We start from the raw sequence: 14766 nt of genomic DNA on the forward strand, positions 1-14766 counted from the left end.
ATTTTTCGGCATTATCAACTTTTTTTCAATGCAAAATCCCAAAGGATTTTTTTTTAATTTATTTTCATTTTTCGCCATGCACTTCAACCACAGGAAAAAGAATGCGCGTTATAAAAAATTTAGTTTGTTAGTTTGAGCATAGAAATATTAGCATGAAAATCGAAATGTTTGGCAAACAATGATACTGAAAATTGCTTGTACAGAATATAAAAATAATCAGAGACAGTTCTATATTTTACTTACAGTAATAAAAGTATTTTTTTAAAAACTTTAAAATAACATTTGGTGTGATCAAGATTCATTTCTCTGGGATTTCTCTCGTTGATTGGTATCTTCCATGAAGTTGGTTTTGAGAGTGCGCATACGCAGGGTTGTCGTTGTATTTTGTTGATGATGACGATACATGCAATTCTACTGAACATTCTGATTTTCCCTCAAAACATTTAAAGATATCGAACTTCGAAGGAAGCAATCCTCGTCCAAATACGTACGTTGTTAAGCTCGAAACAGCAACGATGGAAGTGAAAGTAACCAACATAGCGAAGGTTTTATACGGAAATAATTGTAATCCCTCAGACTCGGAGTACCATGGATATTTGATAACGGGCGTGATATGCAGAGTATATTCACCACCGGTTAATCGGAGAACTACACCGACAACAAAACCGACAACCGATCCGTAAGTGTTGGTGTCCCTAAGGTAGACAACACATAAAAGTTGTGGAAAGCTGATGACGTACAACAAATCTGAGCATAGGAACCACAGCACGTAGACTGATTCAACAACAATCGCAATGAAAGTTGCCAGGGCGCCGATAAAGAAGATGGAGATTCTCATCGCCCACATTATTTCCCTCTCAGAGGCCTACAAGAAAATTTACAGGAGAAAGAAATTATAAAAAATGTTAAAACCCCTTTTAAAAAAAAACATGCGATCATTTTTATTCTTGTGAGATCTTTATCTTCCAACTTGATAATACATTTAATGATACATTATGATGAATGATAAGAGAATATTTGATTAAGAAGATCCTTTTTTGATGCAAAAACGTGCCATTTAACTTGATTAAGAAAACTATTTAACTTCCAGGATGGATGTCATTGAAACGTTTGATTATGTCAATTATTTCTATCGAGGGAGAGAAATTCTTCCTACTTTACGAATGAATCAAGCATGATCATCATTAATAAACGTTCTTTAACTTTATATGTCAATTTCATAAGTCAATTAAAATTGCAACAGGGGATGACTTTTCGCCTTTACACCGACTCACCGCCTGCTTGCTAACATACTGGTTTACCAGCTTACGTAAGGATAACATTTTCATGCCCCACACGGATCAAAAGAAGGGGGGGTTGGAGGTTCCGGACCCCCCCCCCCCGGAAAATTCAAACTTATCAAATTCACATAGTAAATTTACTGAAAATAGTCCTTGGACCCTTCCCCCTTCCCAGAAAACACAATTATCTCTTGGAAACAGCCCCCCCCCCCCCCCAAAAAAAAAAAAATTCTTGATCTGCGCATGTATTCAAAACCTACTTTGGGACGGAATATCATCTTGTAGATATTTCTGGCAAACATGGAGCTCGCTGAGAGAATGGAGGAATCCGTGGACGACATTACGGCCGCAGCCACGGCCCCCAGGCCGATGAAGGAGACCCAGGTGGGTGTCAGGTACTGCATGACCAGGGGGAGGATGTTGGACGCCTGGTCGCTAGGAATGGGGACGGGCTTCTTGTCCACTGTTGCATACGTTGTTGCGTTCCAATCTGAATTAGTATTAAGTTAAAATCTACATATAGATACAAGGATATATGAATATTGGTTGTAATATAGCATATATCACAGACAAAGAAATTTTCAACAGTGACGTCGGAAGCAAATTGAAAGTTGGGGGGTGGGAAACTTGTCAAAAAAATCTTGACAGGCAAAAAAATAAAGGTTTTTGTTTATAGTTATGTACAACTTTGCAAAAAAAGTGGAAGGGGGGCTTAGCCCCCCCCCCCCCCCCCCCCCCTCCCGACGCCTGTGTTCACAACTTATAACAAGAACTTGCTATATGTTAAATGCTAGAAGTTTATTATGCCGTGACATCAAATAAGATCAGTATACTGTATTGATAAGATTGATACGAGAAGCACGTCACAAAATGTATAATGTGATATTTTATAACTAGATTCTCAGAAAATACCCGAGGCTTGTCATTCATAAATCATCCTACGGGGGTTTGATTAAACATTATATGACTAGAATGTAATACCCATTTACAACCATCAATCACAAACTGACTAACGAGCACAATGATACTATGCAGGTTTTAGCTGACAGTATGTTCGTTTTAATTGTCATTGTTCACTTTTCTTACATTTACATACAAACGTGTACATACAAGCTAGGGAAATGTTTTAAAAGAGGGGTGGCTTGGATCATGTTCCAACTGTCCTTTCCGATATATTTTATTTTATCAAATAAAACATACAACATGACTACTTTGAGCAAGGGGGAAAGTTGTATGTTGTATGTTTTATTTGATAAAATAAAATATATCGGAAAGGACAGATATGATTAATAACAATATATGTGTGTCTTAATTAAAGATAAATGTTTTTTTATTTTTTTGTGTAGAATTTCATTAGAGACATTATTTAGCCAATTAGTGTGTTTGATATGTAGTGTAGAATATTTTTTATTGATCTCATATTTTACTCAGGTTTACCATTATCAGCAATGCACATTTTAATTTTGATTTTTTTCTCCATTATATAAAATACATACAAGACTTTAATGTCGGCATATCTAACAAATATTGTTACAGAGTTTTTGAACAAAGTCAGATGATTCAAAGTAAATGGCTTATTTTTGTCAAATTACTTATCTAAACATTATCTGTAAAACACGCGGAGTAATAATGTCACAAAAATGTATAATTATGTAATTGATTAATCCGAAGACCTATGAAATTTACATATGGGTGCTTCAATGTTTGTAATTGTTATTACGGTGTCTTTTTATCTTTTTACCTGGTGTCAAAAACAAGATGTGCTCAGGTGTCAACAGATTTTTCTTTGTCAAGGGATTACCTACGTTAACTCAATTATTTCTTTATGGCCAGTGTCCGTCGATAAGGTCACGTGGGTTAATTTTTTAATTACCAAAATTGTTCCGAACAAAGAATCTAATTTTTGATTGGTCGAAATAGATCAGGGAAGCCCAGGTCTCCGATTGAGATAGCGTGCCCTACCTCGGCCATTCTAATCGGAGACCTGCATCAATAAAGTTGTTCAGTTAATTAATCAAGGCTTCCCTGTATCTGATTTCAGGTAAATTATGGTTTACGTTCATTTTTGTTAAATTCATTCATGCAAAGTTCAAATATTTTTCATTTTCTTTATTTTAATGAAATATAAAGTATTTCTTATTATTTTTAATGTTTAAATGCACTTTTAAGAAATTTGAGCTTTCATCAGAGTTAAAGTTTTTATTTGACCTTGTTTATTTTCATTAAGCCAGTTTTGATATTTTTTTACTTTTAAATGTTAAGTTAGTTGAAAAAGGTTTTTGGCTTGATTATTCATTTTGTTGATTAGTTAAATTTATTTTTAACAAGTTTCATAACTGACACCAGGCGGCATAAGCGTTTTTATATTCTCTTTATAAAACCGGAAATGGTTATTCCGTTTTGGTTTTTCATTTCACTATTTCTTTAAACAATAGCCGCGTGAAACGTCTACATCGTAAGTTTTATTTGTTATACTTATTTGATTTTTATCTCAAGGAAGAAACGGGTAAAATTATACATGCTTTTATCAATGGTTTATCGTTGTAAAGTTTTATTTATCAAATCACTTGTTTACCTTATTTACTTCTATACGTTCGAATTTCCTCAGCATTTGTTTACTTTAACAACTATTTAGAAATGTGTAATTGTTTAGATTTTTTATACAGAGTGAGTATTTTTATATTGTTTGATCACTCTGATAGTCACCAGCGTTAGGTAGGATAGGGCACCTACATTTGTAATGCTTAAAGCAGTTAGAAATATTTTTTTATTGTGCCTGGTGACTATTATGTTGTTTGCTTTCTAATCGGAGACCTGCATCAATAAAGTTGTTCAGTTAATTAATCAAGGCTTCCCTGTATCTGATTTCAGAGTCGCTAGTCCCAAACCTTTTGGACCGGATTTAGTGACTAAGGGTCCTCCACTGCCAAGCGAGTTGCTATTCCCCGTACTTATAGTGTCGCAAAGTCATAACATCAATAACATCTTAAATACGACACGACACAACCCTTTTATAAAGTTTATAGAAAATTATGTCTATTTGAAGCAGTAATATCAATTTTTTCAACAAAAAAGTATTATTTCCCCTTACTTTAGAGAAAATGGTTGAAAAAAGAAATTAAACCCATTACAAAATGCGTTGCGCTGAACTTTATTTTGACAGAGAGAATGATGCAGTCCTCATGTATAAAAAATACCACCGTAATCCCACCCACCTGTGTTAGCAGCGACGGCCCCGATCAAGACCGATGGTACGGACATAATGACACACCCTAGCCCGGCGGTGATGGACAGCATCTTTGCGTTGAAGGCGGAGTTAGCGGACAGGACTCTCTGGAAGTAGGCCTGCCACGGAATCCCGCCCAGTATCAGCAGCATGAACGAGTCCATGTAGTAACCCACGTACTTGGGCTCCAGTTCCTTGATCCAGACCGTGGAGGAATTGGTTGTGATGCTGGTCACATGCTCGTTTGTCATGGCGAATGGAATACTCAACCACTGAGGGAAAACCAAGACGAGTTTTCACCAAGAACATAGTGTGACTCAAGCGAGGTAATTCTACCCCGTACAGGTATACTTTTCGTTAAAAAAAAAAAACACCATAGCAATTGATATTCATAATCCTATAGAAACTAACTGGGCTGAAAACAGAAGTTCTATCCATCAATTGATTTGAAACCCTCAGTTACCTAACACAATCGTGCACTGCACGAAATGACGTCAGAATCAAGTTCCCATATAGAAGCATTGGCCATTTCTTCTATCTGGCGTAATAATTTAGTTGCTTTTAATTTCTCTTTTTAATTAACCCAATAATCCATTTAACTTTCTTTTATAATTCGTGCGACCTTTGAAGATTACATAGCCCTCTACTGCGGGTTATGTTTTTCTACAATGCTCGCTGCCTTCATACCCACATGAATCATTAAAAGAAAGACTCTTTGTTTAAATATTTCGTTTACTGAACAGGGAGAGTGATGTGGTTTTAATTAGAATTTTAAATGATTGATATATACACTGATCCAATGTATATATCAAAGGATGGCTAACGCCCACACAAAAACACACTCACCAGACCGACAAACATACAGGTAAGCTGGAGTACGTCCGTGTAGGCGACTGAGTACAGTCCCCCGAACAGTGTGTAGAGGACGGCGATACAGGCCGAGATGATGATGGACAGGGTCTGGTCAATGTCCAGGATCACGGCCAGTGTGGACCCTGGAAATGTTACCACACAGTCATTAGAGTACCCCAGTTCTGTGCATGTATGACATGTACATTGATAAATTCACCCGTTAAGAGGGATTGAAGGTCGCGACTGTTTTTGACTATATTTACTTTCTTTAAATGAAAAGCTATATATAAAGATATAGAAAAATGTTCAAATTTTAACTCCTAAAATATCTGGACTTTTTCTTTCGTTGATTTGTTGACCATCAAGCTCCATTAACTGTAAAAAGTGAACTCCATTATTACAAGTATCAATGATGAATAATTGAATATACCTGTACAGGAGACATCAGTGGCTAGTGCATGCATTACAATTATGATCATACCTGTAAAAGGCAACAATGGTGCAGAGAGCATACCACTTCACGTGTTTATCTACTTACCTAACGCCGAGAGAATGGCTCCGCTCCAGAAGACCTCCCCTAGAAGTGAAGGGATGTACAGAATCCCTCCCATCTTGTTGCCGAATTTCCTGCTGTATGGATCTAACATCGTCACGTGACCCTGGGACCTCATTCTTTGGGCGAAGAATACACCTCCTACCAATGAAGAGGAGTGGTCGTAAACACGTTTACTTTTTTATTAATTCTTAAATTTAGATATTTCGACGACGTGAAATCAAGTTGCTTGATTTCAAATTAAATGTTTACAATTTACCGAGTACGAGGCTGACGGCATACCCAAGAGGAGCTTGGCACCAGACCAGCCCTAGGGTGTAGACATACTCCGCTGTGCCATTTATAAAGCCTCCACCCACCCAGGTAGCTACAAAAGAAGAAAATTCCTCTACTTTGTTATCAGTTCCATTTGACCATAAATAAAACTGAAAATATTTAAAATGTACCGCTATCAAAGAGTTTTTGTAAGAAATTTGAAGTATATAATTTATTTAACATATTTTTTTCATTTGTTGTGCCATGATGAATAAATGAAATGAAAAATTTTGAAATAGAAATACTGTATACACTTTACATTTTTGCCCCGTGAGTTTTTCGCACTTATACAGTTGCAAACGGTTTCTCCCCGTCCTGAAATTCCCCAAACACAGTTAGAAATAGATACTCTGGTAAATTAACACAATTATTTTAAAAAATTAAAATTGCACAGTCGGTATTTCATGCATAAATGTCGGTTTCATCATTTATTTTTATATAAATCTTTTATTGAGAATTAAATGTAAAATTTTAAATAATATTAATAGTTATCATAAACTCCTATATTTCCAAAAATATCAAGAAAAACACGTTGATTTGTATCACCTTTCAACTCTTAAGTCATCTGATAAGCTCTCCTTATATTCTTATGAAATTTGAAGATGGGGGAATCAGATGGCGCAAATGCCCATTCGGTTTAGTCGTGAAATACAATTTTGAATTTATTTTTTCCCGATTAAATCTATTCAAATATATTATGATACAAGTTTGCAAAAGCACAATTTCTAACTATATTCAGTTTTTAATATATTTAACAAAAGATAAGGAAAAACAATATTGCTGGAAATTTTGGTGGTATCGAACCCATATAATAAAAACCCTAGATATATAAGGTTAGTTTACGCCAGGTACTCTAATCACTGAGCCATTTCAGACACAACAAAGAAGGATGTTTAAATATTATGTGTGACTTTGGCCACGAATTTACGGACTTGCATTTTTTTTTCAAAACGTTCAATTGTTGGGATACAAAATAATATCTTAAATGTATAGTGGGTCATCTCTCCACGTTTTTGTTGATTGAAATCAGACCCACTCTATAAAAGACAATGCCTTGAAGTTCTAAAAAATGACAGTATTTGCAGGTTTTGATACGTATACGCCTGTTTGAGTCAACATATTCCAAGTATTGAACATATTTATAGGTTTAAAATCACTGATATGTTAAATATATATTGTTTTAAATGATTTTTTTTTAAAATATCAGATTTATTGATCTGATACTCGCTTATTATTAACTTCAGTGAAAAATACAAATGTGGATTATATACTTAAAATGCGTGCAAAATAGCAAAATACAGGGCAAAAGTTTCAAAATTCATTTTGGGGGTCCAAACAATCAATAATCTAAAACGTTGAACTTGCTAAGTACAAGAAGTAGCACTTGCATCTTTAGAAACTAAAAAAAAGTGTTCCATAGCGTGGTTTTAGTGAACCGTATGAATTATTTGATGAAGTATTTTACCTGTGATGATAAATGATATATAAACCACTGCGATATTTAGAGTCAGAAACCGGTATATAAAAATGTCATGATTGTATTGCCCTCTCCATTACTCTGTAAATAGCGAGTAGCCTGAAACAATGTCTGAATATTTCATATTCATATTTGAGAAAACATTTTTTATTTCATTTACAAATTTTCAATATAATTCATTTTGTGCGACGTCAATAATATGAAAATTCGATCGCAATTTAACTTTAACGTCTTACTCACAATTTTTCTTTTTCTTTACCTGTCATGGTGAACATCCCCACAAAAAGGTTGATGTTTCGGCCAGCCAACATTATATTTTCGCTCTTTGTTTCTCCTTTGTTTTTTCTTGCTGCCCATAGTCCAAGAGCAAGAATTAACACATAGAAAACGATAACAGCCACGAGTCCAGGAACATTGACTGCCATCCTTCTTCACAAACCTTCAACTGCGGGAAGTCAAAATCTATATATGGAGGCCCTACCGTGGGCAGAAATATTGAAAGTTTTGACAGAAAACCTTGTTTTTTAATACACTGAATTTTAAACCACTTCTTATCTATTCTTACAAAAATGACAAGCAAATATAAAAAAAATATTAAATATTCTCGGAAGAGAATACACGCACCATTCAATATTTTCACAAAAAAACTTGTGAGATCAAATTAAAAGAGTTTTACAGTAGTATATAAAAGGTTTTTTTACTTATTTTGCTGTTTAAAAAACCCAAACATTTCTATCTTTAAAACATTCATTAGATAATTATGGCCTATATCGATTAAAGCTAAAGAAAATACATATACATGTATAGTGTTCCGAACTATATCTAAATAAGGTAATGTATAATTTGTTGTTTCCACTCTCCACCGTATGACTTCTATCCTGTACACTATTTTTCCCGCCACCGACAACTCATAAGCGGCATTGAACTACATTCAATATCAAAATATATAAACAAAGTATTTTTCAAATATTTCTCTCAGGTCAGTGAAGATTGCTGTACACACTGGTACTGCTAATGGAAGATTTCCATCTAAAACGAAACCAGCAATAAGCATCTCGCCTCCAAGGAAATAAAGGGAGAGATTACAGAGAAGTGTGTACACCTTGGGGTTATGATCACGGGTCATCAATACTATGTCCAGAGACCGTGCGCGTACAAGCGTCTCCATTGTCAAATTCAGTCAATGTAGAGACGATAAATTATACATTATATTAGTGTGACCTCCATGTGATCTCCGCTTACGGAGACTCCGCATCGACTGACTGCATGGCTAACTTATTTTTCGTCTTACTGTCCGTATGTTTGCCTGTCGCTTGAACCGTCTGCTCGTCTGTTGGTACCAGATAAAATACTTTTTTCACCTAGCACGAAATGGCTTCCGTTGCAAACAGCGAAATATCAATTTTTGAATAAATTTAATCAAAAGAAAGAACAGGGGCGTACAAGGCGTTGTATACACCCCACTCGGAGCCATGAAGACGAAAGAATTTCAATAAAGTTAGAATATTAATTTTTGGTTTGTATGCATTGTTTTTAGTATAAATTTCACAATTGGAGTCAATAATGTGCCGTAATTCTAAAAACACAACAGGTATAGGTTTCCAAATTAAGCTTGCACAGCGGTTAATGCCAAATTTTTGGATCATTCACTGTTCTAAATTGCAAAATTTAGGTATGAATGGGTCCTGACTCCATTCTCAAAGTACATTTTTTTTTTAAATAATTTTTTTAAATTTTTTTTTTCATTATTGATTTATTAAAATTGAGTCTAGGCCCTTAATGGGTCAAATTCGTGGTTTTAACTATAAACGTTTTAGTTTATTAATTATTGTCAAACAGTTAATTTTATTCACTTGTAATCGAATATGTCAACGTAGCTCACTGTGTTATGCGGACGCTAGTAGTCCATACTTCTCGATTGAGAGGGTGTTCGAATGGTGTAGACGGCGTTTTATTTTTTAACTTATCAAGTAAATTATATTTTGCTTCTTTATTAAATCATTATGAAAAAATATTTAATACCATTTATATAATGACAACAATTACGTAATGTTCATTAATAGCGCTAGCACAGATATGAGATCATGCTGTAATGTTTAGAAAGCAAACAAAAAAAACAAAGGAGATAAGTACCAAGTGTATGTATTAATGTTTATCACTTATTTAGCAGAAAATGCAGTTCAATAATACACATGTATATGTACTGATACACACTTTCATATGTACAGATTTTTTTGTGTTCATATGCCATTTAAAAATCCTGGGTAGGGGGGGGGGGAGAGAGAGAGATTTGTCAGGCATTCTACGCTCTTGTCCTTTACGTTGAAATCACATTAATTTTTTAATTCGTTGGCTTTCCATGATGATGTTCCCCGGTGAATCAGTTAAAACGAGTATTTTATATGTTTTGTTGCAATGAAAGTTTCAAATTATGTTTTTAGATTACACTATAGAAATTTATATTCGGATCACATATATTCGCGCGAGGCTTGTCCTGCTCAAAATCTCCGCAAAATATCAGTTTCGTATGGTGGCATATCTCTGCCCCTTGTGTGCAAGTTATTTTTCTATCAAATATGTCGACATGCAAGATAAATATGTTGACATGCAAGATAGTTATGTCAACATGCAACATAACTATGTTGACATGCAAGAAATTGCAATCTGATATGAATTATACAAAATCTCAAAAAATCTCAAATATCGCCCACCTGTGACATCCAAGATGCTAGATGCTACCTTTTTATGTCGACATGCTGATGTTTGTGTTTATAAAATTTCAACTGAAAACGTAAATTTTGTCGTCTTATGTTCTGCGAGAGTAAATGTAAGGCTATTGATAAACTATATTAAAGTTCACAGCCAAGTGTGTCACTTAATTTACAATGCAGAAAAGCACAATTTGTCAAATGTAATCTGAACTTAAAAACATGTTATTATATGAACAAAAATAGTTTAAATCTCAAATGAATGCAAACTTAAGATTCTTTATGGAACTCTCAAGGTGAGAAACGGACTAAGCTATAAAGTGCATTGAAGCAATATGGCAAAAGGCATTTACGCTTCGATATGGACTATAAAGGGTTTTTTCTACTTTGCAATTACTTAAACAGTAAAATGCTTTCTTTGGTTATTCACGCAGGATGTGAATGTGGCGACATTTCAGAAAAGTGCATAACCCGCGTTTTTTTTATGCAATGATTGCTACCTTCATACCCGCATGAATCATATTATTCATATTTACACTTTTCATTAACAAATCAATCAACTGATTGGAAAACGTAAAAAAAAAAACAAACTATATTACCGTTAATAATCATCTGCACGTTAGCTAAAAGAAACCAAATCGCCTTCTTTGGGAATTTGAGGTTGAAATCATCATGATTATTTCGTGCAGTCGCGATGCTGTAGGTTTCGACCAATCGATAAACGGGGCCTGTAGATTTCAGTCCTGTCAATTTTTACTCAGCTATGAATTACATTTACAATCAATTTCCATAAGAAATAGAGGAAATGATACTTGGTGGATGTTAATACATGTATGATGTTTTTAAAAATTCACGCCATACACCTAATATGACAAATTCTAATAGATAACCCACGAGTCTGCATCAAAAGTATAACGTGTTACTGGAAATATCCAGATCAGACAGAATGAAATCAATTAGTTACAGCTGAATACAGCTTGTAAATAAGCACTGTCCGCTATATTTCTCTTTCATTACTGCTGTCCCTACAACCCGTATATAAGGCTAAGACCTCTTAACAGTTCAAAGTACTTTGCTGTTGAGGTCTCACCTGTGTGGACGTACATTTTGCCCCTCCGTGTTACTCGGTCGCGATGAAATTATCAAAGAAGATGGGGGAACAAGATAGCGCAAATGCCCATTTGGTTTTGTCGAGAAAAAAAAATTTCAAATTATTTTTTTTTGCACCAAATATACTAGATGATGTTATATTACAAGTTTACAAAAGCAAAATTTCTAACTACATTCAGTTTTGAATATTTTAACAAACAATAAGAAAAAAAATGAATTTTAAAGTTTTGGTGGTATCGAACCCACAATCTAAAAACCCTAGCTCTATAATGTTACCTTATGTCTGGTGCTCTAACCATTGAGCCATTTCAGTCACGACATACTTGGTAGTGAAATGCTAAATGCAACTTAAACCACGAATTTACGGACTTGTAGTATTTCTCTAAAACGTTAAATTGTTGGGGTACAAAATGACATTTTTAAAGTATAGTGGGTAATCTCTCCACGTTTTTGTTGATTGAAATCGGTTTGATTTCCTTTAAACCTTATATAGACTATGACAAAAATATAGAGCCCAGACCCACTCTATAAAAGAAAAGGCATTGAAGTTCTAAAAAATGACACTATTTCACCCCTGCGAATGTGTTCGGAACGTTTCCTTTATCTTTGCTAAGTATGTTATAAATCCAGAGGTGCTCGAATGAAAGTTCACGAGACTTCACCGAGATTTATTCAGTTCCTGTGAAATTTCGAGCGGAAGTATAAGTGTTCGGATAATATTCTCAAAATACGTAAGTACTGGTCAATTTTCATATCATATCCTACTTTGATTTATGTTAAAACATCAAAATCTTTAAAGATTTATGTCTTATTTCACCATCTAGCGGTTATTTAAATTTAACGATGATATTCAGAACACAGTCATCGTTCGTGTTCAACCACGTGTAGAGTGGTTGAAAATATAAACATAAGGTTGCTAAATAAAATCATAGCCCTGTTTGATGATTGTGGTGTGCAATACTATGTTTTAAAAAAAATAATGGGTGAATGTTTTGCATAAAAACTTAGTATATCGAGCCATTTTCAAGGAACATTCTGCATAAAATAGTATACTCTCTTTCACTATTGATGTTATTATACTAGGTCAGGCGCGGATCGAAAATTAATTCCTAGGGGGGGGGGATCTCTACTACGCAAGTTAATTGTCGCAACAGCAGAAAAAAAACTATTTGTTGTATTGTCACATTTATTTCTAAAACACATTTTATCCACCAATTAATGAAAATAAAGTTTAAATATCAATATACGTCTAGAATTTATATTTGACAACAAGTACTTATGTGATAGGGTGATATTTCATATTAATTAAGTCATAATTTCATTATCATGAAATTATCAATTAATAGTTCTATAAATTATAAGTTTACAGTATTTACTATAAAAGTTGTCAATATAAACAACTTTATGTACAACCTAACAGTATGTAAATAGCTACATAGTTATTTATATAGTATGACATCACAATGGTCATTATGGTCAGTGTAAACCTGTTTTAGTTAATTATATATCACATGGTCAATTCTATTTTTGAATTCTCAATTTCATTGGTCCTTTAAATTCCCTCTCTTTGCTTTGTCCTTTTTGATCTGATCTTCATACTGACCAGATGTATTTATCTTAAGACCAAGAAGAAATCTATAGACTGTAAGTAATTTTTTTGTATTTTATGCTATTAAGATTACTGCTTATTAATAAAGTATATTATATTTACTAGATAAGTAAATGATATATAGTGAAATGTAAATCTATTTAAATGTAAATTATCATGAGTGAAAACTTAGTGTTTGAGCAATACTCATTATTTGATAACTGTTATTTTAACAATCTTAAGCTAGATAACCTAAATGTAGTTTTAAGAGTATTGCTATATGTATATAGATTCCATACCTGAAGAATATAGAAGGATCATGCAGATGCAGATCAATTAGGCTTTGTGTCACACATAGGTATGCATATATATATAAATATATATCAGATTTGATACTTATTGCCTAAGTTAAGTTTAATATGTTTTATTTATTAAACATTAATAACTATCTAAATTATTAATTACACAGGATAAATATTATTGAACTCTTAATATATCAGTTAGCACTGTGATAAGGGGAATAACTCTTGCTTGTAAACTGTGCTTAGCAAAATCATGAAATGGATGTTTTGATTCTTATACAATGCAATGATATATTATGTATGATCTATTTTATTTTTATGATGATGTGATATTGATAAATTACTTATTGTGATACATGTATTGTTAAATATTTCAGAGCTTATGATATTATATAAAGTCATAATAGAGAACCCTACGTTGGAGTTGTTGTCTTTATCTACAATAACACCATCATTACACTTAGATTCTATAAAATAGACTATAAACACGAGGCACGATTTTTACTGCAAAACTGAAAGGGTCAAATAAAACCATGTGGTCTAAAATTTTAATGACAATAACATTCGCAGGGGTGTATTTGGAGGTTTTGACACGCACACCCAGTTTAAATAAACCTATTTTAAATATTTAACATATTTAAAGATTATAAATCGATGTTGTGCAGTGGCGTCGGAAGCAAATTGAATGAAAGTGGGGGGTGGGGGGGCTAGACTAATCCTCAGAAATCTTGACAAGCAAAAAGAAAAAAAAACCACAATTCCCAAAATCATGAAAATCCTAATCCGTGGGGTGCCCCCCTAGCCCCACCCCCCCGCCCCCCGGTTCCGACGCCTATGTTATGATAAATATACATTGTTTTCAATAATTTAGAAAGAAATTATGAGATTTGTTCATATTTTAATTTTATTATATCTTATCCCAATATAGGCTGTTTGCACGCCTTATTCATCCATCTTCTTTACGCACTTTTTTCAAGCCAGAAAAATACTAACATCAAATCCATTGGTCAATGCATTATTTACAACAGAATATGCACATAAAATAAGAAATTAATGCACAAAATCTAAAGACCACGAAAGGAATACTAAACGTTGGCCACGAGTTTCAGGTGTGCAATCGGGTGTAACGAAATCGAGGGGTTTATATACCTGTGTGAGTTGACGGTGCCTATTTACGAGCGGTGTTCAGCTTTAACAGCATGACATGACTAAACATAGCAAGGTGTGGAATGCAATGGCTGTTTTAAGGATACAAACTCAATATATTGCCATTTATACCACCCCTGCGAATTTTATTTTCATTTGACCCTTCCAGTTTCGCGGTAAAAATTGTGCCTCGTGTTTATAGTCTATTT

General features: G+C 33.9%; 1 protein-coding gene across 1 annotated transcript; it reads right to left on the reverse strand.

Moving 5' to 3' along the window:
* Positions 1-221: 221 nt before the first annotated feature.
* LOC128186489 (high-affinity choline transporter 1-like) lies at positions 222-8161 on the reverse strand. The gene is made up of 7 exons (XM_052856278.1): positions 7963-8161; positions 6171-6278; positions 5897-6052; positions 5353-5501; positions 4496-4778; positions 1541-1770; positions 222-865 (listed from the first exon to the last, which is right to left on the reverse strand). Exons 1-7 carry the CDS (start codon positions 8126-8128, stop codon positions 299-301), a joined length of 1659 nt encoding a protein of 552 aa, XP_052712238.1. The 5' UTR covers positions 8129-8161; the 3' UTR covers positions 222-298.
* Between the last annotated feature and the right edge of the window lie 6605 nt (positions 8162-14766).

The sequence above is a fragment of the Crassostrea angulata genome, chromosome 6 (assembly GCF_025612915.1).
Source record: "Crassostrea angulata isolate pt1a10 chromosome 6, ASM2561291v2, whole genome shotgun sequence".
NCBI classification, from domain to species: Eukaryota; Metazoa; Mollusca; class Bivalvia; order Ostreida; family Ostreidae; genus Magallana; species Magallana angulata.

What these genes read in the sequence shown, in the direction of transcription:
- LOC128186489 (XM_052856278.1), bottom strand. Translation starts at nt 8,128, where the DNA reads ATGGCAGTCAATGTTCCTGGACTCGTGGCTGTTATCGTTTTCTATGTG. An exon ending in GGGGATGTTCACCATGACAG is followed by an intron (nt 6,279 to 7,962) that starts GTAAAGAAAAAG and finishes CTTCTTTTGTAG; the next exon opens with CTACCTGGGTGGGTGGAGGC. An exon ending in AGCCATTCTCTCGGCGTTAG is followed by an intron (nt 5,502 to 5,896) that starts GTAAGTAGATAA and finishes TAACATTTCCAG; the next exon opens with GGTCCACACTGGCCGTGATC.